The sequence below is a fragment of the Molossus molossus genome, unplaced genomic scaffold, assembly GCF_014108415.1.
Source record: "Molossus molossus isolate mMolMol1 unplaced genomic scaffold, mMolMol1.p scaffold_m16_p_5, whole genome shotgun sequence".
Classification (NCBI taxonomy): Eukaryota; Metazoa; Chordata; class Mammalia; order Chiroptera; family Molossidae; genus Molossus; species Molossus molossus.
Genome location: NW_023425388.1, coordinates 64,021,998 through 64,048,037, shown reverse-complemented (window position 1 = coordinate 64,048,037; position 26,040 = coordinate 64,021,998). Strand labels below are relative to the sequence as shown.

Genomic DNA, 26,040 nt, shown 5'->3' with positions numbered 1-26,040 from the left:
GGAAACAGCTTGGGTGGGCCTGAAAGGTGGGTGGGGCAGGGCCTCAGGGAATCACCAGGGTGGGGCAAATGGTGTGAGCTAGGTTGCTGGAGTCCCAGATATGGTGCCTATGTGCGGGCCCTGTAGGAACAACTGACAAGCTCACCAAAGGAACAACAACCTCTGCCAGCTCCTCTAACTGTGAGAAAGCTACCTGTCCAGCTCTTGCCCCAATGCCAAACAATTCAGTTTTTCCCCATATGTGTCTGGTGCCTCTCAAGCTGCCTTCCCTTGGCACCAGAGCTCAGAGGGAGCGAGTCCGAGTAAGTCCATGCCTGGGTCATTTAAGAGGAGCTGCCTGGGACTCTAGAAGCCTCAGCCTCCCTCAGCCTCAGTTCCCGCTGGTTTTTACAGTCAGAAGTTATGGGGACTTCTCTTCCTGGCACTGGAACCCTGAGCTGGGTGCTGGTGTGGAATGGCAACCCCTCAGTCCTCAGGGAGGACCTTCACAGCTGAGGCGGCCTCCTGATTTTTATCCACCACATGGGGGTGTGGTAGCAGCCCTCAGCTCCTCCGCCCCTCCTGCCTGTCTCGATGTGGCTTTTTAAATTTCGTAGTTGTAGGACTTCCATTCAGTTCAATTTCAGGTGGTTCTGGACAATAGATATTCTGTAGTTATTTGTAATTTTGAAGTGGTTGTGGAAGGAGGTGAGTACTGCATTTACCTACACCACCTTCTTGGCGGGAAGTCCCAATTAATACCATTTTTAATGTCATCCTTCACCAGCACATCCCCTCCCAACTGTGATCCGTAGGAAGAGATAGTGAAGCAAAAAAGTATCCCTGAAACTACAGGTGGGGATAGAATACTAGGAGGAAGAATGAGTGGACTCAAAAGAAGAGAGAAGATAGTATGCTCTTCCTCACATAGCTTCTTTATATTCCAAATCGATGGTTTGCTTCTTGGCTTTACTCTACTATTGAATCTGTGTAAATTATTCTTTATTTCAGTTAGTGCCTCCTTCATTTCTGACTGGTCCTTTTTTATGCTCTTGAGGCCCTCACTCAGTTCGCTGAAGTTCTCACTAAGTTCATTGAACATCCTTATAAGCAGTATTTTGAACTCAGCATCTGTTAGGTTGCTTATCTCCATTTCACTTAGTTCTTTTCCTGGAGTTTTGTTCTGTTCTTTCTTTAAGGACCAGTTTCTTTGTCTCCTCATTTTGGCTGCCTCCCTGTGTTTGTTTCTATGTGTTACTTAACGAGAGGTATGGGGCTAGCTGAGACCAGATGCTGCTTGTTTGAAAGAATTTAGGAAAACCTGAAGCAGGATCCAAGACAGGCCAATCCTATGGTAAAGCAACTGGCAACAGCTTAGGTGGGCCTGAAAGGTGGGTGGGGCAGGGGTCTCAGGAAGTCACCAGGGTGGGGCAACCAGTGTGAGCCAGGTTGCTGGAGTCCCAGATATAGCGGCTGTCTGCCACCCAAGGGAAGGGCTCACCAAAGGGACAAAGGCCTCTGACAGCTTGTCTCTCCAGGAGAAAGCCCCCTCTCTAGCCCTCGCTCCAATGCCAAACAACTCAGTTCTTCCCCATATGTCTCTGGTGCCTTTCAAGCTGCCTCCCCCACGCTGGAGCCTGGAGGGTGTGAGTCTGACAAAGTAAGTCCATGCGCGGGCCCTTTAAGAGGAGCTGCCTGGGGCTCCAGCCGCCTCAGCCTCCCTGAGCCTCATTTCCTGCTGGTTTTTCCAGCCAGAAGTTGTGGGGATTCTCTTCCTGGCACTGGAACCCTGAGCTGGGTGCCTGGTGTGGGACGGGGACCCCTCGGTCCTCAGGGAGGACCTTCCCAGCCGAGGTGTCCTCCTGATTCTTATTTGCCACACTTGGGTGTGGGACCAGCCCGTCTGCCTCCGCCCTCCTACCAGTCTCCATGTGGCTGCAGCTTTAATTCTGTAGTTGTAGGACTTCCATTCAGCTTGATTTCAGGCGGTTTTGAATGATGGTTGTTCTGTAGTTTAGTTGTAACTTTGATGTAGTTGTAGGAGGATGCGATACCACGCTTACCTACGCCGCCATCTTGACCGGAAGTCTCTTGGATTTTAGTTTTAGGTTTATAGAAAAATTGAGCAGAAAGTAAAGAGAGTTACCCCTGGCCCCAGTTTTCCCTAATATTAACATTTTTGCATTATTGTAGTATATCTGTTATAATTGATAAAAAAAAGTATTGATATGTTATTATTAACTAAAGTCCATTACATTAGAGTTCACTCTTTGTGTTATATGGTTCAGTGGGTTTTGACAAATGCATAATGTTATGGGTCTACAATTACAGTTTCATACAGAATAATTTCAGTGCCCTAAAAATCCCCTGTGCTTCACCTCGTCAATCCATCCTTCCTCCTCCAACCCTGGCTGCCACTGATATTTCTGTACTCTCTATGTACTGTCGCCATAGTTTTCCTTTTTTCAGGAAGTCATATAGTTGGAGTCATGCAATATGTAGCATTTCAGAGTGGCTCTTTTACTTAGCAATTTGAGTTTTCTCCTTGTCTTTTTGTAGCTTGATAGCTCATTTCTTTTTATCTCTCAATAATATTCTATTTTATGGAAACACCACAACATATTATACATTCACTTATTGAAGGACATCTTGGTTGTTTCCAAGTTTTGGTTATTATGAATCAAAGCTATATTGCTTCTATGAGCAGTCATGTGTAGGTTTTGTGTGGATGTAAGTTTTCAACTCATGTGGGTGAATATCAAGGAGAGCAAATGCTGGACCATATGGTAAGAGTATATTTAGTTTTGTAAGAATCTGTCAGACTGTTTTCCAAGGTGGCTGCACCATTGTGTATACCCACCAGCAATGAATGAGAGTTCTTTTTGCTTCACATCCCTGCCAGCATTTGGTGCCCTTTTTCTCCCATCAAACACAGCTACATCACTGTTCATTTGTACTGCATTTATTGTCAACCAAAATCCTTTAGATGTTTTTACATGACTTCACTGCTAAGTCACATTCTCTTCCTCCCAGACTTGTGCAGTTATTCTTTTGACTTTCCCAAGTGTTCTACCTTTCCATTGGTGCCTCTCCCAGGTACCCTGGGATCTCTTTTATTTATTAGGTGCACTTATTACTAACTGCTGTGTATTTGCTGTGAAGGACTTTGGGAGACTGAAGATCTGGAAACTAGAGGTGCCTGGGAGTTTACGTTCATCTCCCAACCAGGAGGGCCCGTAGACAATAACTGACTGGTGTGGAGGTACAAGCACCCAGTTCCCTTGTCTCAAGATTAGGACAACACTATGATACAATTTATATACTCCAGAACTCCTTGCAGGATCACACAGAAGCCAGGCTTAACCTAACCCACATTCTGTCTTCTCTCACTTCTTACAGTTTTCTCCTGAGACGACTTTAATAAATCACTTGTACTGTTGCTAGAGAATCTGACTTAATTTTATGACTTTTTTTTATTATAGCACACAATTGTTTTTAATATTTTAGACTATTATAACTATTCCTTTAAAATGGTATTGCTTAATTTCTAACAGTTTATTTTGAATTACTCATGCAGTATTCTTTGTATTTATTGAATCTCTAAGGTCTAGATTTTTTTTTTTTCAAAAATAAAAATCACCTCTCCAATATTATAATAAATGTGAATGGGAAAATCAGATTAATTTTATGGAGCTTCACTGTAAAGCAACCATGAATAGAATAGATCTATTTCATTCGGTGAGGAGTAGCTTACTGCATTTATGCATGTCACATCCTTTATTGAACTGCTTGACAGTGGTACCATTTTAGATGGTAGACACAATGTATTTCAGGGTCTCCTTAGTGTCAGGATTTCTTCTTGTGCCAAAAGCTTTTGTCTGAATATCTACTTTTTATTTTGTTTTTATTTTTTAATTTTTTAGTGGTGGACACCTACTTGATCAAAAAGCTTTTCTTCAATGAAAGGACCTTGTCTGTGTTTCCCTATTATGTATCTTTGGACATAGCTTTGTATGGAAGAGAGGAGCCCTTGAGAAAGTTGTCAGCACCATTCCTGGTGGCTCTGGATCCTCTCATCAGGAAGAATCTTGCAGAGAAAGCATCACCTGATTGATGTGAAAAATTATAAAAGGAGAAGGGGTCACTGTGCAGTAACATGTCCCCAAGTCAACTGTATGGGGCTGGAGGTAACACCCAGGTCTGCAGCCACCTGATTCACTCAAGGGAGAACAAAGATCAATGTCATCGAGACCTGAAAAGGAGACATTTTTTAAAAATGTTCTCATGTCATGTCTAACTATCAAGTCACCAAAATGAACGTGAAGCCAATGCTATGGGAGGACGTAAAAAAACAGCATAGAGGATGACAGGATTTTGATTGATATGTTCAAGGAGATGGTCATAATAATAGGTTGTTTGGAAGATGTGAAAAGAATTGTAACCCAACTAAAGACACCAACCGAAACATTGTGACAGAGAATGTGGCTGGTTCTTCTGGAAGGTTTTCTACTCTTCACATCAGTGCTTTGAAAGAGTCTATACCCACGGAGTTCTGAGTGTGGGAGACCATTGATAATGCTTTCGCCAGACATACCAGACTGATAAAGGAGAGTACAAGCGAAGAACGGCATTCCTGAGCAGTGAAGGGGATTGCTCAAGAAACCCATCCCAAGTCCTTCTGGAGTTTTCTGTTTGTTATACAAAGTAGAGTGTAAAAAGTTCTCTAAGGCTATTTTAAGCAAAGAAAATTTATATCGTTTTTTTGAGTTCAATCAGACAAGGAAAATACACTTTATTTCATGGGTCACTGCTGATCAAATGATGGCTGTTGCCTGAGCTCTGTGTTGAGGAAAATTTTGAGACGGTGTCTGGGTTGATTGAAAAAGCGTGCCGATACTAATGAATAATGTCTGTCACAGGTGCAGGGGAGAGAGTGGGGGTGACATGTGGCATGCTTTTCCCATCTGGCTCCTCTTCTGTGAAGAGCAGATTCAAGTACTGTGTCTTTCATTAGCTAGTAGTTTGAGCAAGTGGCTTCATCTCTTCACACATGTCTCCCTTGTAGGAGAATGAAGTTTCTGTACTGGATGATCTGTGTGGACTCTTTAAATACTATAAAATTATTTGATTGATTACTAGTCAAACTACTAATGCATTACTGGGGAGAACTATGGGGTATGTCTTACTGTAGGTTCTTCCAGAAGAGGACCTGAGGCAGATTCAAGTGCAAGTGATCTATTTATTTTCAATAATTTTTCTTTATTGATCTTAGAGAGAAAGGGAGAGGCAGAGAGAAGTAGAAACATCGATGACAAAGAACATTGATTAGCTGCCTCCAAAGAGTTACAAGTTTGATTCTGGTCAAGGGCCCATACCTCAGTTGCGGTTAGATCCCCGGCCCTGTTTGGGTCTTGCGGAGGCAACCAGTCAATGTGTCTCTCTCACGTAGCTGTTTCTCTCTCTCCTTCCCTCCCTCCCTCCTATTCTACCTGGAAAAAAAAAAAAAAAGGTCACTGGAAAAAATATCCTCGGGTAAGGATTTAAAAAACAAGTAAGTAGGAAAGTAAAGGACATTGGTAGGTTGCATTATCAAATCAAATCAGTTACCACTTAATCCCGCAGGAGAAATCAGAGTGAGTCTTATCTGGGAGGCAAGGTTGCTGGGATAGTTTTACACAAGTTCCTGTCAGTCATTGAATGAGGACTTGAGGGCAAGGGAGGGCAGCTTAATTTACCTGCACTTCCTCTCTGCTATGCTGGCAAGCAAAGCAGACTTGGTACTACATACAGAAAGTCCTCAGGCAGGAAATACACTTGCCATATGACTGAGGGGCCCTTAAATAGTAAGAGTCAGGGGAAATGGACAGGGTCTGCTAGGCTAGAATTCTTGGGGGAATAAATAAAAGAGCTCATTGGCAGTTGAGGTATAAAACACAGTTGATACTCAAACCTTGTGATAATAAATTACTTGCTTTTGAATCTTACAGTTGATTTTGAGTTGAGTTAGAGAAGTCTATGATATCTACTAGTTATTTTTTGTTTGGACACCTATGAGGAAAGTCTTCAGACAGCATTGCTTGGTAATGCTTTTTACTGTTTTCTTCACAGTCAAGAGACCATGCCAGCTGGAAAGATCGTCCTTCAAACAGAAATGTTATAGCCTCAGCCCAAACCAAAGGACTTTTCAACTTGGTGTTGGTAAGTGGAGACATTTCATATTTCTGTGTAAGTGGTTCTATTTAGTAAGTCTAGAAAGGAACAATGGGGTCCAATGAACTGGTTCTGTGATTTAAGGTCAACAATTAAGGTCATGTAAATTTAAGACGTCAAATTCACCTGAGGTTCATACAGCACTATACTTACCATCTCCTATACCCACCATGTTGTGCAAACCCACCTACGCAGACCAGCTGTAAAGCCAGCGCTGCCAGGGTTCAAATGCCACTCTACCACTGATAGCCGTTGATCTTGGTGAATATTCCCCTTATGCCTTAGTTCCCTTATCTGTAAATATGGATGATGATGATATTAGGGTTGTTGTGAGGTTTAAATAAAATAGTTCATATAAAAGGCTTTATTGCCTTCCTGGCACATAGTAAAGACTCAGAAAATGATAGCTATTATCATTATCCACTTACAACTAACCACTTCAAATTTCACCTCACCCCATTACTACTACAATCTAATTGAGAGAGAGATTACTTACCCTCATTTTACAGTTGAGAAACCTGAGGTCTTTCCACCACGCAGTCTACTGATTGTTAAACTCTTGTCAAATCATGTGAGGGAACCTATTCTCACCATTGGATGATGCTGTATAAACTTTGGAATCCTCTCAAACTCTTTCTTCTCTGAATTCCTTTCCCTATCGAGCTAGTTTCCAAGCTTCTGTGCACAATGTCTCTTGTACACACCCTTTCCTTTTCATCCCCTTAGTGCTGGCTTGGTCTCCTTACCTTTAGTCTCTCCCCCTGCAATCTGTCCTCTATATTGCTGTTTGATGCACATTCCAAAAACATTGTTTTGCCCTGGCCGGTTTGGCTCAGCGGTTAGAGCATCGGCCTGCGGTCTGGAGAGACCCGGGTTCGGTTCCCGCTAAGGGCATGTACCTCGGTTGCAGTTTGTCCCCGGCCCTGGTTGGTCGTGCGGGTGGCAGCCACTCGATGTGTCTCTTTCACGTCAATGTTTCTCTCTCTCTCTCTCTCCCTCCCACTCTATCTGTACAAAAAAATGGAAAAATGTCCTCGGGTGAGGAAAAAACAAACAAACAAACAAACAAACAAAAACATTGTTTTATCAGGTGCTCCCTACTGCCAATAGGGCAAAGTCCAGAAAAATGTGGGTTTTGAGAGTCCTCCATCATCTGGCCCCAAATCTGTTTTCAGCCCTGTCTGTAATCATTGAAACTCTCCTTTAGCCAAACTGGCCGACTCTCTGACCTTCGTCAGTTCCATGCCTTTTCTTAGGTGATAACCCACCTAGACTGCTTTCCTGCCTTGTTTCTACCTGTCCCAGTTACATACTTTATCCTCTCTGTAAAGACTTGACTAACCAATCCAATCAAAATGTTACCTATCGTTTTTGAAATTCTATAGCAATTGATAGTTGTATATGTAACTAGAATATTTTTGCTTACCTTGAACTGATTTGAACACTGAGACTATTTTACCTTTTACATGTTTGTATATTGAATCAGTAAGTAGAGAGTGGGGTGTAAGTGGGCTGGATCTAGTGTTTTTTTGGAAGGCTCACTCACTCTTGTCCCTGCAGGGAGTTTCTTGGGTCCAGAGATTAGTTTATGTTAACTAACCTCATATAAAGTTGAGGTGGAGCCCTGGCTGGTTTGGCTCAGTGGTTAGAGCGTCGGCCTGCGGTCCAGAGAGACCCGGGTTCAGTTCCTGCTAAGGGCACGTACCTCGGTTGCAGTTTGTCCCCGGCCCTGGTTGGTCATGCGGGTGGCAGCCACTCGATGTGTCCCTTTCATATCAATGTTTCTCTCTCTCTCTTTTCCTCTCTCCCTCCCACTCTATCTGAACAAAAAAATGAAAAAAGAAAAAACACAAAAAACATCCTCGGGTGAGGATTAAAATAAATAAATAAATAAATAAATAAATAAATAAATAAAGTTGAGGTGGACCCGTGAATGCCGATTGTTAACTTAGTGTGTGAAATAGAACTGCTATGTGGCCAGAGACATAGACACCTTTTAATTTACAGTGACGGGGAGCTCCTCAAGGAACCAGAATCCTCAAAATCCATGTGATTAGAACATTTTCCCTCCAAATTTGAACATAAAATTTGAATAAATTAAATGAGATAAATTGAGTATCTGATATCTATTGGCATCAGGCAATGACCCCATCTCACCAAAGAGATGGCCTCAGCACAGACATTGGAGAACTGAGTGCCCCAGACAAGCTTGTATGACACTGCCTACCTTCACTCCAGTGACCTTCCTTTGTTTAGGCCGTTAGGACTGGCCAGAACCCCCCTTTCAGATGGACCAATTCTTTCTTTCTGTGTACTCATTAAGTCAAAACAATTGCTCTCAGTTCCTGCCAGCCTAAAAGCAATTCTCTGTCTTCCTCAGTCTCTTTCAATCTATCTGTGTTTTTTTCTCAGTCTGTCTCACGATGTTTCTCGTTCTGCTTCTGCCTTTCATCCTTACTTTCGCTTTTTCTGTCTCTCATTGTCTGGTCTTTTTCAGTCATTTTCATAGTTCTACTCTGACTCCTAACATGTTGACTTGATGGTAGTGGGTAAAATATTTCTTTCAGGCAAACAGGTGGTCCAATCAGAAGTTTCTGCCTTATCTTATTTCACTGAGAAAATGTTGATACTCCTACTGCTACAAAGCATTTTTTTCTGATTTCCTTAACAAAAGAACACTCAGCAGTGTAACCGACTAGGAGATGTGGTGATGTTTGGATTTATGTCAAAGGGAAAGAAAGAGGAGGCCTGGGAAGAGAGGGGCCCCAGCAAGTTTGCTCCTCCTGCAGGAGCTGGCTATTCTTTCATCCGGCTTCTTTCTTTTCAGGTATCTTCGGCACTCTCACCAACCCTAAGTCCACAATGTATGAAATGAAAATTGGTGCGATTACTTTCCAGGTTGCTCTCGGAGATATTGCAAAAGAAAGTGCAGATGTTATTGTAAACTCAACAAGAAGGCCGTTTAATCTGAAATTAGGTACGTACTTCATTTGAGTAATATACTTGACTATAACTATTAACATGACTAATTTCTGGAGGAACATTGTGGCTAATGTTTACAGAGAAGTGGGTAGTAAATATGCAGGCCCTGGAATCAGAGAGACCTGGGTCTGAATCCCAGATACGCCACTTACCATTTTGTGGCCTTGGACAAATCACTTAACCTCTCGGGGCCTGAGTTTCTCTGCTTGTCAAATGCCTGTTTCCCAAAGAAGCACTAGATGGGGTACAAGTGATATAAAGGTGGGGTGTAACTGATGCATTGTATTTAGTCAATGTCTCATCCCTTTGTTAGCTCTGAACTACCAAATTCTACACTTATAATTTATTCAGCTTTAAGTTCTTTTATTTTTATTTCCTTTTTAATGTAACTCAGTTGGTATTCACATCTTACCTCCTGCAACTCTTCTCTACACTATAATGACCCAAAGTGAAATTCGATCTCTTTTTCTTGATTTTCCCTAAAATATTTGACCACCCCCATTGATATATCACTTTTGTCTATTCCCCACATGTCTATTCATTTATGTTATATACATATACTCATATGCTGATGCATTTTATATATTACAAAACATTAATTTTTAAATGCAAAGGGCAAGATAAAACATAAATAGAAGTAGAAATTTAAATATTTTCTAAATGCAAAATATTATGGAACTTACTGTGCAGAAGTGAATCTGCAGAATATCCATTCAATTAAGAAAAATCCAGAACATTCAACCATTTAAAACATCATAAGTTGAACATATGCATTTATCTTTGCCCCCTCTTGAAACGCCATAAAAGCAATAGTAAAGGAATTAAAAGGGTATAAAGCCACAGAGAACAAGAAAGTTGGAGGGAAAACAACAGTGAACAGAGAGAAGCATATTTTCAGAAGATGGGAAGCAGCTAGGCAGTGGAGGTAACTGACATGGAATGGAGAAAATGTTCCCGCAGGAGAGAGCAGCAGCTCCTAGAAATGCAAGAACTGCAGGCAGCAGGAACCTGGGAAGGCAGAGGCTACAAAGAGATGAAAATGGAACTGGATGAAATTCTGTATCGGTAGCACTTAGACCTCTTGATGCTGTTCCACATCCTGTGTAGTAGTAACTTCCTTTGCTCTTTCCTGGCCAGAGATGGGAGGTGTATTTTTTAGAGAAACTGAACCAGAGAGATTCCTAGACTTAGCACACCAGGAATGGGTGAGATGGGAGTGGGGAGCTAACTGAAAACAGGATTTCAGTGAAGTCTCTGTACTGAACAGTGAGTGCCCAACCCCTGTCTCTGCAAGGCTTCCAGAACAGCAGGTGGGTTTTGCCTTCCAGACAAGTGATGGGAGGATCTTTCTGGAGCAAACCTGACTGTCCTAAGTCCAGTATTTACTGCCTGCTCACCTTACACTGAAGCCTATCAGTCACCAAACGGAGCTTCCCAGCTCACACTTAAATATGAATGAAGTGACAAGTATCACCTAATATTTGAGGAAAACCACTGCAAAGTTGGAGACCAAAACAAACAAACTGAAAAACAGGAGATTTTTTTAAAAAGAGACAATACATAACACACATAATCAAGGAGATATAAGTAGACAGATGATAGATCAGTCGATCTTTATGATGACAGAACTAACATTTATTTAATACTTTATGTATGCTAGGTTCTGTGCTAAGCATTTATTTAATACTTTGTGTGTGCTAAGCATTTTTCATCCATTATCTCTTTGATGTTCTAATAACCCTGTAAGGAACTGACTAGTCACATATTAGCTAGTAAGTGGTGCAGTCAACTCCCACCCATTGGGTCCAAATGCAAAGTCCATGTTTTCCACCACTTGACCCAGCTGTCCTTAGATGTGAGCAAGGTGGTGAAGCTGCAGCCTGATCGGAACAGTCACTGGACTGAAGCCAGCCAACTATCTGTCTAATTATGAAAAGCCAAACCAAACAAAATTAAATAACAAAATCACAAAACTTAAGTAAAATGCTTCGGTTTATTCAAGTTTTGAGATCCATGCTTCTCATTCACATCAGAACTTTTATTTTTATATTTTTTATTCAATTTTGTAAAATAATAAGCATAGAATGCAAGAAAGACCCCTTAAATAACTGCAAAAATACCCTGCTACAAACAGAGGCAGTAAAGCTGCAGACATTGGAGACTTTCAGCTATTGGGCAGTGCCCTCATCCTGTGGATCAAATTGTTTATTCAGCAGCCATTGAATGAAGTTGCTGTAGAAAAGATGGTTTTTGAGGAAGGGGGGTATCCATGGATTATGCAAAGGGTGAGCTGAATAAAGTCTAATGTGCAAAAGCTATAACCACTTACTGAATTTTAACAGATGCTTTATATCATCAATGTCTTCTGCAGGGGTATCAAAAGCGATTTTAGAAGGTGCTGGACAAGCTGTGGAAGATGAATGTGCTGTACTAGGTATGGTCACATGTTGCTTTCTCCTACAACCCATTGAAAATTAGAGGGCTGAGAATACTATGAGAGGATCCGTGGGTGGAATAAGTGGTGAGCGCTTTGGGAGAGCAAATGTAGGTGGTATATGACGTGGCGGCTGTAGGGGAGAGGTCCTTTATCCCGCCCTCCCACCTGTCTCTTCCTGAGAATTAAAGAATCTAGGCAGGGTCCTACTAATCCAGGCTCCACCACGTATGGAGGGATCCTGGGCACGTCATCTAACCTCTATGAGCTTTGCTCCTCTTACCCGTAAGACCGTTCTACTGATGGGAAGTAGGTAATGGCTGTTCCACACGTGGTTGTAAGGATGAGAAGGAACAATGAGTGCAAAAAAGTTTTATATGTTGTAAAGGGCTGCACAAATTACCTTTCACTTTCCCCAATCTTGTCTTCATATAGCACACCATATACACACTACTCCTTTGTGAATGAATACAGGACCCTCCTACCTTGAGTTAGCTCCAGATCCCACAAGTTAAAGGTCTTAGTCCCACAAGACTGCCCCACTTCAAATGCTAGTCATAAGTCCCAGGGGCCGCCTGTCTTTCTGACTGGCTGGCTAGAGATTCAGAGGTTCCCAATAACCCTTCCTTAGGTTCAACAGTTTACTAGAACAACTCACAGAACTCAGTAAAACACTTTTCTTACATTTACTAGTACACTATAAAGAATACAACTCAGGAACAGCCAAGTGAAAAAAATATGTCAAATGACAAAGCTAAAACGGTGCAGTAAGAGTTTGACATCCTTTATTCAAGGAGAACAACCCCTGGGTGGGGGGGTGGGGGGGCATGCAGGGCCTCATGAGCGGGGAGCTCTCTTCCTGAGGGGTTGTGGGCAAGGGCGAGTTTTACCCAGGGTTAGAAGTGGAACGGCAGAAACAGTGTGTGACCGGCTGGGGCTGCACATCTGACCTTAGGTAGAAAGATCAAGGAGCAAGGAGATAAGTATAGAGCCCAGGGTTGGCTCAGAGTTGGGGATTGGCTGGCTGGGTATGCTGCATTTCTGGTCAAGCGGAGCATTAGGAAAACGAAAGTTTGGTTTGAAAGTTCAGTTTGCTGGTGTGGCACCCCAGCAGGAGTGGACCTACAGATGTATTCCAGCATGGGACAGGCGTGGGGGAGGGGTACAGAGCTTCCCTGCCCTTTCCAGATGCGCCGCCCTACTAGCACCTGGAGGTGCTCACCAACTAGAAAGTTCCTGAACTCTGTCGTTTAGGGGTTTTTGTGGAGGTATAATTATGTAGGCATGATTAATTAAAACCTTGAACTGTGATTGAACTCAATCTCTAGCCCCAGAGATCAGGGGGTGGGGCCGAGAGTTCCAATCCTGGAATGATGGCTTGGTCTTTCTGGAGCTCTCTAGCTCTATCCCCCATGCTCCAAGAGTCATCTCATTAGTATATAAAAGATGCTCTTTTCACTCATGAGATTAGAAGGGCTCCGGGAATTCTGAACCAGGAGCCAGACTTATATTTCATTATAACAGAGTGAGGAACCTGTACGAGTGATCATAAACTATTCATCCTTCAAAATCAGGCCTGAACCTTGTGGAGGAGACAGTCAGCTGCGAGTGCGATTTGAAGAAGTCATAATGTTTCATGTTTGATAATACATTCCCACCACTTGACCTACTATCGTGCCTGAAGCTCCCACCTTAATAGCTCTCCTCTGATTAAGACATTTTCTCTGGAGTGAACAAACTCCTGGAGAGAGATCAAAGGATGGCAATATTGATCCCAACATGAGGACATTAGCATAAATCTGTGTGCTGAAAGAGCTAGCTGTACCTTAGAAGGCAGAAGCAGAGAATAAAGCTGGGCTGAACGGCTAGAAACTCTGAGGATGAGACCTGGGGAGGAGAGCAGATAAGATACCCGAGGGGCAGCAAGGAGTGCCTGGGAGATGGGAGCTCACCAGGAGGGCAGGGTGGAGTGGGCAAGGACCAACTCTCCTCCAGTGTTTTCCAGGAGCCCTGCTTTACTAGGGTACAAAAAGATGGCGACTTAAAACAAGGCCTGATGATTTCCCCGTGCTCAAGCTCTGTGGGTCCTGAGGGAGGGGAAGTTTTCAACCTTTCACACCTCCACACCACAGAATACATTACTTTCACCTCCTTGAAAAAGGAATCTGGCTGAATGAGCATGTATATTACTATTCTGGACAGTACAGTGGGAGTTAAGAGCTCTGGACACTGATGCTTGGGTTCAAATCCTGAGAAGTCTTGGGCTGCTGACCTTAACTTCTCTGTGCTTCTGTTTAATCTGTGAAATGGAGAAAGTAAAACCTATGTCCTAGGCTTGTTTTGAGGATTGAGTGGATTAATGCAGGTAGAGTGCTTTTGAAGATCGCTGGAAGTATTCAGCAATGGAGAATCCAGATTGTAAAGGAAATGAGCCTGTCACAGTCCCGGTGAGTGAAACCAGCTAGATCGAGGGAGGCTGGACCTGGTCAGGAATCTTCACGGCGTTTTCTGACATCAGCACTTTTCATTTCTCCGTAATCAGCATTGCTTCCCATAAATAATGTGCTGTGTCTGTTTCTTTCGCTTCCTTTTTTTCTCCCCACAGCGAAACAGTTTCACAGAGATTTTATAGTTACACAAGGAGGATACTTAATGTGCAAGATAATAATTCATGTTCTTGGGGACAATGATGTCAGGAAGACGGTTTCCAGTGTTCTAGAAGAGTGTGAACAGAGGAAGCACACATCTGTTTGCCTTCCCGCCATTGGAACAGGTTTGAAGCCGCTCATCACTCAAAGATTCTGAATAATCCAGATTCCTTTAGACAGCCTCACACCGAATGAATTCAGTGCTGAGTCCAGAAGGCGATAGTGAAGTAACTCAGAGAGTGGGCAGGCAACCTTACAGACCCTTCCAGGGCCACCTGTGGGACCTGCGCCTCTTTCATGCATCTTTTTCTTTTTTTTTTTCATCTTTATTGTTGAATGTATTACAGATATCTTCATTTTTCCCCCATTGACCCTCTCCTCCCCACTCCCGCCCCCTCCTGCTTTTTCCCACACTGTAGTCTGTGTCCATTGGTTATGCATATAAGTTCTTTGGTTTATTTCTTCCCATCCCTCAAACCCCTCTTCCCTTTGAGGTTTGTCAGTCTAGCAACCAATTTGTTCTTCTTAATCCCTACACCATTTTCACCCATTCCTCCAACCCCCCCTTCCATCTGGCAACCAACAAAATGTTCTCTGTATCTATGAGAATGTTTCTGTTCTGCCTGTTCATTTTGTTTGTAGATTCCATTGTCGGTAGATATGTATTCATTGCCATTTTGTTTTTTTTCATATATTTTATCTTTTTCTTCAAAAACACCCTTCAACATTTCATATAATAATGGTTTGGTGGTGATGAACTCCTCTAACTTTTTCTTGTCTGGGAAACTCTTTATATGACCATCGATTCTAAATGACAGCTTTGCAGGATAGAGTTATCTTGGTTGTAGGTTCTTGCTTCTCATCACTCTGAATATTTCTTGCCACTCCCTTCTGGCCTGCAAAGTTTCTTTTGAGAAATCAGCTGACAGCCTTATGGGAACGCCCTTGTAGGTAACTAGCTGCTTTTCTCTTGCTGCTTTTAAGATTCTCTCTTTGTCTTGAACCTTTTACATTTTGATGATGTGTCTTGGTGTGAGCCTCTTGGGGTTCATCTTGTTTGGGACTCTTTGTGCTTCCTGGACTTGTATGTCTGTTTCCTTCACCAAGTTAGGGAAGTTTTCTGCCATTATTGTTTCCAATAGTTTTTGATTTCTTGTTCTCTCTCTTCTCCTTCCGGCACCCCCAAGATGTGAATGTTAGCATGCTTGAAGTTGTCCCAGAGGCGCCTTACACTATCCTAATTTTTTTTTTTATTCTTTTTTCTTTTTGCTGTTCTGATTGGGTGTTTTTTGCTTCCTTATATTCCAAATCGATGGTTTGCTTCTTGGCTTTACTCTACTATTGAATCTGTGTAAATTATTCTTTATTTCAGTTAGTGCCTCCTTCATTTCTGACTGGTCCTTTTTTATGCTCTTGAGGCCCTCACTAAGTTTGCTAAGGTTTTCACTAAGTTTATTGAGCATCTTTATAAGCAGTATTTTGAACTCAGCATCTGTTAGGTTGCTTATCTCCATTTCACTTAGTTCTTTTCCTGGAGATTTTTTCTGTTTTTCATTTGGGACCTGTTTCCCTGTCTCTTCATTTTGGCTGCCTCCCCATATTTGTTTCTATGTATTACTTAACGGGAGGTATGGGGCTAGCTGAGACCAGATGCTGCTCATTTGAAACACTTTAGGAAAACCTGAAGCAGGGTCCAAGACAGGCTAATCCTATGGTTAAGCAACTGGCAACAGCTTGGGTGGGCCTGAAAGTTGGGTGGGGTGGGGCGGGGCCTCAGGCAATCACCAGGGCAGGGTAACCAGTGTGAGCCAGGTTGCCGGAGTCCAAGATATGACGACTGTCTGCCGCCCCAGGGAAGGACTCACCAAAGGAACAAAGGCCTCTGACAACACATTTGTCCTGGAGAAAGCCCCCTCTCTAGCCCTCACTCCAATGCCAAACAGCTCAGTTCTTCCCTGTATGTCTCTGGCGCCCCTCAAGCTGCCTCCCCTCCAAGCTTAGAGGGAGAGAGTCCAATAAGTCTGAGCGCGGGCCCTTTAAGAGGAGCTGCCTGGGGCTCCAGCCGCCTCAGCCTCCCTGAGCCTCAGTTCCTGCTGTTTTTTTCAGCCAGAAGTTATAGGGGATCTCTTCCTGGCACTGGAACCCTGAGCGGGGTGCCTGGTGTGGGACGGGGACCCCTCAGTCCTCAGGGAGGACCTTCCCAGCTGAGGTGTCCTCCTGATTTTTATCTGCCACAAGTGGGTGTGGGACCAGCCTGTCATGCCTCTGCCCCTCCTACCAGTCTCAATGTGGCTGCTGCTTTAATTCCGTAGTTGTAGGACTTCCATTCAGCTTGATTTCAGGTGGTTTTGAATGTTGGTTGTTCTGTAGTTTAGTTGTAACTTTTTCTCTCTTTTTTTTTTATTTTAGGTTTCCTAAGTATCTTTCCATGTTTGGCCCTTAACTTCATGGTTTTCTCACTGTTCTTTTTCCCCCTTTGGGGAATTCATTTGCTCTATTATATCAAAGACCATTTCTGCACTGACTCCCAAATCAGCATTTCTAAACTTCTCCAGGATCTCCTCTGGGAGATTTCTCTGTCACCAAAACCCTGATTACATCACAGTCCAAACTCATCATCATCCCTTGAGTTGTCTCATTTCTAGTTTCCTCCTTCAGTGGTGCCATGAGCTCCCAGCTGTTCTGCCACCCTTGCTTCTTTGTGTCCCAGACCCCGGTAGTCAGCAAGTCCTATTAAATCTTCTTCCGGGGGGCTGTTCAGTTTCAGCCTTTTGCTGTTCAGTTTCAGCCTTCCTTTTAGTTTCTAAATCTTTAAGACCGCTCCCATCTTCTTTACTGCGGTGTTTCCCAACTGGTTCCTCATTCGTGCCTTCATTAGATTGAAATGCAGTCACCCAGGTCCTGTGCAAGGCACTGGGAATCAAACCACGAGTAAGATGCAGTCCTTCTCCTCAACTACAGTTTCCAGGGACACTTTCCTCATCCTCTTGATCATTTCATATAATCATTTACTCCTAGTTGAAGATAATGTTAATAACTCACTCCCTGATTCACTCACACCCAATTGCACAGGCTTTTTAAAAGCCCTCAGAGGGGCCCTGATAATGCCTTCACACGGTTATTTGATTTAGTAAAACTTCATAAGTGAGCTATTTTAACCGCCATGGGTGAAGACCACTGTCACTTCCTACTTAGACTTCTCAGTCCTCCCTAGTAGCTGCCAGCACTTTCGGAAAACAGCTAAGACAAGATGACTTGGGAATACGGTTTTCAGCATTTAAAAATGTATACTTTGTTGTGATTTCTTTTCTGATTCTAAATATTCACTTTTGTCATAATTTTATATTTGTAATTTTATATTCTTTTTCTGAGATGTATAAATTTCAAAACCTACAGAACCGGGACCCAGCCTTGACTTAGTTTCCCCATTTTGTAGACAAGAACTTAAAGTATGAACGCACAAGATTACACAGCTAGTAAGCAACATAACTTGGTTCAAACCCAGGTAGCCTAGTTTCTACATTTCAACTATCCCCCCCCCCTTTTTTTTTTTATAACATTATTTGTTTTTACCACTATGTTATTAGAGTGGCCTCTAATCCAATATAACTGGTGTCCTTGTTAGAAGAGGAGATTAGGACACTGACCAATACAGAAGGAAGACCATGTGAAGACAGCAAGGAGATGGCCATCTACTAGCCTAGAAGACAGGCCTCAGAAGAAACTAATCTTTCCAAAACCTTGACCTCAGATTTTTTTTTTTTTTTTTTTGGTACGTGCCCCTAGTGGGAACTGAACCTGGAACTCTCTGGTCCACAGGCTGATGCTCCAATCACTGAGCCAAACCGGCCAGGGCTGACCTCAGACTTTTACCCTCCAGAATTTTAAGAAAATGAATTTCTGTTGCTAAAGCCATCAGCCTGTGGCACCTTGTTATGGCAGCCCTAGCAAACTAATATAAGAAGGATCAAATGACTTATCTTAGATCACACAGCTAATCATTAGAGCGCCAGAACATAAACCCAGATCTTCTGATCCAAATCACCATTCTTTTCTCTGCACTTCCAGTACCCTTCAGCAAAAACCACTAGGAACACACACTATGGGGGACTCTGCAGCAGCATCTCAGCAAGAGGTTGTGAGAAAGGACTTATTCATAGATTTATTTGAGATTGTGTCAGGCAATTTTATGGCAGTCGAAAGTAAGTAGGACTTTGCTCTGAATTGGATACTTTCAGGGAGCAGACATAATTCTATGACTGGGTGTCTTATGTAGAAGAGAAGAGTGTAGCTAAAGCTGTGATTGGTAATGGAGGAATGATTGCTTATATTAGTCCAGATGGGGGGCGTTGAGCCATTTATGTGGTTTGGATAGTGTTCGTATTTTTATCTGTGGTCAGACGTGACTCTGCAGTGGTCTCATTTTGGTTTAATTCATCATGGTTACATAGTGGTTCCATTTGATGATGTTCTGTGAAATTGTCTCTGTTCAGCTGGGGAACACCAAGGCCCGGCTGTGAGTGCCAGGCCAGTTCCTGGCTGTTGGTGCTGCTTTCCTCTTTTCCAGTACCAAGAACTGCATTTGTGACATCTGGTCACATGACCAACACCAGCTGAAACTTTTTTTGTCACTTAAAAAAATTTTGTTTTCCAGGAAATGCTGGGAAAAACCCAACTAAAGTTGCTGATGACATAATCAATGCTATTGTAGACTTCACACAGAAATATTCTACGCCATCATTAAACAAAGTGAAAGTTGTCATCTTTCTAACTGAGCTGCTAAATGTTTTCTATGATAATATGAAGAAAAGAGAAATAACCATATCACCTACCTTTCAGTCCACATCCCCCCAAAATGCATGTAAGATGTTCTTTTAAAAATTATATGGTCACCTCTAATATCACTTAGAACATATTTAGATGTGAATACTCATGGTTTTTATCAGTTTCAGGACATTCCAGACAACCTCCTATAATATTTGGGGAAAGTACAAGAACTAAGGATCACTATCTCCCGTCAACTGATTGTTCTTCTGAGAGACAAAATTGTACCTGGGAAACAGGAAAAACAAATAAACAGGACAAGGAGAGAAGAGGTGAGAAAGTGGAAAGAGCGGAATAGACGTTGAAAATCCAAGCCAATGATCTCATTCTTTTCCTTTTTGATTGGTATTGACCCTCAGTGCCCCTTGTAGCTATGTACTACTGGTCAGTAACCTCTAGACAAGTTAGCCTGAGAACAGAAGCAGATGCAAGAAGAGTGGGCAGGGTCCTCTGGTCACACCACATCATGAGCAGACAGATTCCTGCTGTGAAAGTGTCTGTGCTGACCTGCTCCTCTGATCTAGCTTTCTCCCATTTTGTGACTTCTATTAAAATAACTAAAAATGCAGCCTCCTCTTGCAATCACGGTTTTTACCTGTTTTGAGCCCTTCCCAGAAAGCACTGTGAATTTTACTGGTAATGAGGCATACCTGCCACCAGCAGCCTTCCTCAACTGAGAATTGTTGTCTGTCAGCAGGAATTTCATTTCTCCCTACACTTATTTCCTGACAACTATTCTCCTCAATGTGTTGCAACAGACAGTGCATGTAAGAGCTCTACATACTCACCTAAAATAAATAAAAATAATACTTGGATCTGTTAAGGCTCTGGACGTAACAAGTAATAAAAAATCCAGTTTAAACTAGCTTAAGCAAAAAAGTGGAATTCATTGACTCACAAATCTATAAAGTCCAGATATACTTGGCTTTAGGTCCAGTTTGATCCAGGTGCTCAGTCATCTGGACTCTGACTTTCTTCATCTTTCATTCTCTTCTCAGCTGGGTTGTCTTTATGATCAGGCTTCACATAGTGAAAGATGGCTGCACACAGCTTCAGATCCATATCCTTGTATGATCAGGTCCAGTAGGAAAGAGAGCATCCAGTAGCAATATATCCTATCAGGAGCATGATGCCTGGGAACAGAAGTATCATTATAAGGCCTGAGATTCCTTCTAATTGGACCAGCTTAGGTCATCTTTGCAGAATTACATGAACTGGCCAAGTCAGAGTCACATGCTCTACACTTGAATTGGGGGCAGGGGAGGTCACTACCTGAAGCAATGGGGAAGGGCTGTCCTCCAAAGAGAAAATTTAGGACACTTTCACCAGGAAAAAGGGGAAAGGATGCCAGACAGTTAAAAATAATACATATCTACTATTGTATCTGGGGATATATAAATGAACAATTTTTTCCTTTGGTTTTTGTAGGGGAAATTTTAAATAAAATATAAGTGTAGTAAGTCATTATTAGTAAAGTAAAAAATGAAGTTAAACTTGTTTATCAAGAACTTAAATTGACTTATGAAATTCATATAATAAAATAGGAACATTAAAGAGAGAAAGAAACAAAAAAATGACAAAAATAAGCAAACAAATGCCCATATGGTACTTGACACAAAAACAAACAACAACAAAACTGCCTCACATAATCTTTGTTGTTAGATAAAAGGAATAATACAGAATAAAATGTTGGATAAAAGGAAGTTAATCGGCAAAGATAAACTTTGCCTTTAGTAAGAATTTACCATATGGACTTCTTTAAAAGAACTTAAAGAAGCTTGCTTTGAGTTTCATTTGAGCAAGTGATACACAATTACTTTCCCAATGTAGGTTACAGCTATTTATTGATTCCAAGAGCACTTATTAAGCACCAACTGTTTATCAGAATATATGTATATTTGGGAATCATGTAAGTAGGTGGGAGTTGAAGCCATTGAGTGTGGATTGGATCACCCAAGGAGAGTGTGAAGGGTGAAGAGAGTGGAGACTGAGGGAAGAGCCAGGACTTTTGGTGTTTAATCCTACCTCCACATGTGGAGGGAGACAGAGGCAGATGCACAGGGAGACGTGTAGGAGGGCATTTATCTTCAACACCAGGAGCAGGAGAGGAGATGGACATTGCTCTTTTATTTAATTAATTAATTAAAATCCTACCAAGTATATTTTTCCATTTATCTTTAGATAGAGTGGGAGTGGGGAGGGAGAGAGAGTGAGAGAGAGACATTGATGTGAGAGAGACACGTCGACTGGTTGTCTCCTACATGTCAGGGTGAGGGACTGAACTGCAACCAAGGTTCGTGCCCTTCACCGGAATCGAACCCACAACTCTTTGATCTGCAGGCTGACGCTCTAATCACTGAGCCAAAGCAGCCAGGGTGGACATTGCTCTTTTAGAAGAGATTTATAGGAAAAGAACTCAAGGACGTGCCTAGTAAACTCTTAAAGAAAGGTGGCTGTTATGTGTGTTTTTTTATGAAGTACTGAGCTGCATGACAATAGAGCACAATTCTGTTCCTTACTTTAGTGGTGGCCTTCCATGTAATGTTGGATGCTTGAGTAGTCAGCTTTTCTGGGACTCATTTTTCTTATCCTTAAATTGTTCAGCCAGAGACACCTTTGGTCCACAGGTGGAGTAGGTAGCACAGTTTGGAGTGGCTTAAGGGTATGATTTTAAAGTCCTTCCTCTCAAGAAAATACCCTTGGCTTTACCCAGTACCCTTTTTAAGTATAAATACCTCTGGGATGTAGAAAAGATCAAGCGTAATAATTTTTTAAGAACAATAACCATATGTTTGTAAAGGACTTGGTATTCCCTAAAGTGCTTTCTTTAATACCTCTTATTATATTTTAAACTTGTAACAATCCCATGAGGTGGTAAAGAGAGCAGATTTTATCATCACCAGTTTAAAGATGAGAAATGAAGGCTCAGATGGCTGGTCACAGGTTGAAGCTTATCAGGTCTTCTGACACTAAGTGCTAGTAGTTTTCTGCTCTGCAACCTCACGGTATGAAAGGAAGGGAACACTCTCCTTACTTTCCTGTCTTGCCTACTGCATTCAGAAAAAGAAAGGAGCAGGTCCAACAAGATTCTAACACCTAGGACTAGAACTGATTAGGCCCAAAGATCTAGAAGGGGTGGACAGTGGGGGAAAGAAAAGAACTTAATTTGCAGAAACTACACACCCTACCATGGGAAACTTCTCCAGAAAAACTCTTTGAAGATGAAATTTGAAAAACCTTCCATATTAGGATTAGATGCTTTGCTTTGTCACTAGAATTTCATTCCCTGAATGGACTTGCTAAGCAAGTTTCAGTGCCCGGATCCCTTTCCCAGGCCTGGTATAGCTTTCACTAAAAATGGGTAAATTGTGGCTGTGTTTGTAAGAAGTCATTTGGTTTTTATCTGTGGTATTGTGGCATCTTCTTCTCTAATACAATCTGTCCATATTGCTAGTCACGTCGTCTTGGTACATTGATGTGTAGCCTTAGTGTGTTAGAAGTTTCTGGAAACCATTGGAAAGCCAAGGAAAACTTTGAGTACCAACATTTTATATGAAAGCATCCACTTAGCACTTCCCTTACTTTCTTTAGGTAGTGACAACTTAGCATAGCAGATAGGATACAAAGCTTTAGCAGGGTAATCATGTTGCAAAGGAAAAACAATAAAGAACCACACTAAATAGAACTGATAGCCCTGGCCGGTTTGGCTCAGCGGTTAGAGCGTCAGCCTGCGGTCCACAGAGACCTGGGTTCGGTTCCCGCTAAGGGCATGTACCTTAGCTGCAGTTTGTCCCCGGCCCTGGTTGGGTCGTGTGGGTGGCGGCCACTCGATGTGTCCCTTTCACATCGATGTTTCTCTCTCTTCCTCTCTCTCCTTCCCGCTCTATCTGAGTAAAAAATGGAAAAATGTCCTCGGGTGAGGACAAAATAAATAAATAAATAAAGCCATGGTGTTTTTTTAAAAAAAAGAACTGATAAAAGTGAAAATATCAATAAATTAGCTTTCATGTTTACATAATCAGCTTCCTACGGAATTAATTCCATAGAACTTTCTGGGAAAATTCTAATATCAAGCTATAGTGAATCTAAGTTTATCTAAATATTTTAGCTTAACCATTAACTAACCTATGTTGTATCAGTGTCAGAACTGTTCCCTTCATCCGTGTTTATGAAATTTAGGATAGTAAAATGTGTAGCTTCTCTCCACCCCAAAGACCAGCATTAGATGAATGAGGAAAAAGAGCACAGGAAATGCCTTGATTTTCAGAGATCTCCTGTAATGAATGTTCTGTTTTCACCAAATGCTAATTTTCCAGATAATATTCCTGAGTACTGGGCTGATATGAATCAGCAGCTGTTTTGTGTGATCCAGCTACAACCCGGACAGTCAGAATATGAAAGTGTGAAGCACAGATTCTCTCAGACTTGTCTTTCCTACAGAATAGAGAAGGTAATATTGCATTTAAAAAAAGGCGTCTTTTAAGTATTGAAGAACTAACATGAAAGTTACCTTTTAATATAACACTCTTTATTCATTATAAATGAATACTGCCGGGTTAGGCGGTATTTCTCCTAACCCATCCTTATCACTATGAGGGGTAATGATTTGCTTTCTTGTCTTTCTCCCCCACTACACTGAAAGTGTCTTGAGGGCAGAGACCCAACACAGTGCTTGATTCATACTAGATGTTTAATAGATGCTTAGTAAATGTCTATTAAATTCATTTTCTAAAAGAAAGGAAAACCAGTAGAGAATGATTTTCTGGGGAAAAAAAAGTTAAAGAAGAACAAAATTTTAAGGAAGGAATGGTTCATGGTTTGAAATGCTACTGAGCTCTCTGGAAAGAAGTAGTCATTAAATTAGGCAGTTATGAGGTGATTTGTGACCATAATTGGAGCAATGCAGAGAGAACTATTATTGGGATATCAGAAGGAATTAACAAAATAATTATTAAATTATTACAATTTTTTTTAGTAGAAATTTGAATGTCAGTAAATTTCCAGGAATTCCAGGGAATATATATAGGTAAACATTTTTATATAAATTATAAGTTTTTTCTGCAAAATAGGTAATAATGACCACTATTACAACATACAGGTACTTTTAGCCTATTCTTTTTTTAAAGGCAAAAGGCTACTGTTAAACAAAAACAAAAACAAAAATTTTAAGCTCCATAGCTGGAAGTCTTTTTGAAAGGTTTATTGGGCCATTGCTTGTAAGAAAAAAGACGAGGTCCTGAGGCATGAAGTCTAAACCTCCAGCAGCAGTGCCCGGTGGAAAAGGCAACATGCCCGCCCTCCTGGGGATGTGGAGCATTTTCATACATCAGGCAAGGGGAGGAAGATGTAAGTTGTTTTGAAAGGATTTACATTGGTAGGAGGGGTGGGAGAAGATTCTGGGATAGGCGCAGAATCTGTAGGGAAGAAGGGTCTGCTCCTTCGGATTGGAGGTGGGCAGCAGTCTGGAAAGTAAACAAGAATCCGAGGCTCCTGGGGTCTGATGGTGCCTGGCTATTCTCTCTTTTAGATCATCTCTAAAAGAGATGAATTAAGATGGAAGTTAACCCACAGTTCCAACATACACTCAGGAACGTGAGCAATCTTGTTAGGTGTTCTGTCTCTCTCTCACCGTCCAGCCTACTGTAATTCAGTTTAGAACATCTCCGAATTTTTCTCTTGTCATCACCTACTCCGAATTTGCCATTTATTTGCATTTTCTTCTTCTCCTCCTTCTCTCTATTGCTTAAAGGCCACAATAAACACTATACTGAACTCTCAGGTCATTTCCAAAATGTTTTGCTCTTCGTCATTTGCAGATTGAGAGGATACAGAATGAATTTCTCTGGCAGACCTACCAGATAAAGAAAAAACACATGGACATGAAGAATGGCCATACAAATAATGAGAAAATCCTCTTCCATGGGACAGATGCAGACTCAGTGCCACATGTCAATCAGCATGGCTTTAATCGTAGTTATGCTGGGAAGAATGGTAAGGAAGTGAGTAATTGGACTGATCAGAATGAGGCAAATGGAAGTTCCAGTGTTGACTATTCATATTCAAACAGCGTAGCCACAGGTGGAAGCCATATATACCGTCATTGTCAGGATAGAGCTCATCCTGTTTCACCCAAACAGAGACTGGCAACCTTCTGAGGACAGGTGGAGTGAATTTTAGAAATGATGAAGAGTAGCTTTGGTGACCAAGAACTGCATTAAAATCTTATTTAATTGTCAGGTTTAGGCATGGTTCTACATACTATGGTAAGTTTATGTTCTTATGAAGGGTTTTGTCTTTCTTTTCACAGCCGTAGCCCATGGAAAAGGAACTTATTTTGCTGTTGATGCCAAGTATTCTGCTGATGATACTTACTCCAGACCAGACAGCAATGGGAGGAAGCATATTTATGTTGTACGAGTACTTACCGGAGTCTACACACTTGGGCATAAAGGATTAATTACTCCTCCATCAAAGAACCCTTACAATCCCACAGATCTGTTTGACTCTGTCACAGATAACATACAACATCCAAAGCTATTTGTGGTATTTTTTGATAATCAAGCTTACCCAGAATATCTCATAACTTTCAGATGTTAAAACATAGGATTTAAAAAAAATTTCAGAGGTGATTTAGTCATCTACTTCTTTATATCTTTTTTTTTTTAATCCTCACCTGAGGATATTTTTCCATTGCTTTTTGGATAGAGTGGAAGGGAGGGAGGGAGGGAGAGAGAGAGAGAGAGAGAGAGAGAGAGAGACATCAATGTGAGAGAAACACATTGATTGGTTGCTTCCTTCATGACCCCTACCTGGCTGGGGATCAAACCTGCAACCCAGGTACATGCCCTTGGCCAGGAATCGAACCCACGATCCTTCAGTCTGCAGGCTGATGCTCTACAGGCTGAGCCAAACCAGGCAGGGCAGTCATCTACTTATAAGAACAATTTATAGAGTTTTTGTCTT

General features: G+C 41.8%; 1 protein-coding gene across 6 annotated transcripts in view; it reads left to right on the top strand.

The window, feature by feature from the left end:
- LOC118617632 (protein mono-ADP-ribosyltransferase PARP15-like) overlaps positions 1-25,675 on the top strand; it is a 33,667-nt gene extending 7,992 nt beyond the window's left edge. For 2 of the 6 annotated variants that reach the window (XM_036243627.1, XM_036243628.1), the window contains exons 2-11: positions 3,903-4,177; positions 6,088-6,177; positions 9,088-9,166; positions 11,543-11,605; positions 14,211-14,378; positions 18,908-19,114; positions 19,200-19,349; positions 23,394-23,527; positions 24,894-25,068; positions 25,385-25,675. In XM_036243627.1, the coding sequence (XP_036099520.1) occupies positions 4,136-4,177; positions 6,088-6,177; positions 9,088-9,166; positions 11,543-11,605; positions 14,211-14,378; positions 18,908-19,114; positions 19,200-19,349; positions 23,394-23,527; positions 24,894-25,068; positions 25,385-25,674 (1,398 nt within the window). In that variant the 5' untranslated portion in view covers positions 3,903-4,135 and the 3' untranslated portion in view covers position 25,675. Of the gene's footprint in view, positions 1-3,902; positions 4,684-6,087; positions 6,178-9,016; positions 9,167-11,542; positions 11,606-14,210; positions 14,379-18,907; positions 19,115-19,199; positions 19,350-23,393; positions 23,528-24,893; positions 25,069-25,384 lie in introns of all 6 variants that reach the window. The other 4 variants (XM_036243631.1, XM_036243626.1, XM_036243630.1 and 1 more) reach the window with 3 other exon arrangements.
- The last annotated feature ends 365 nt before the right edge of the window (positions 25,676-26,040 follow it).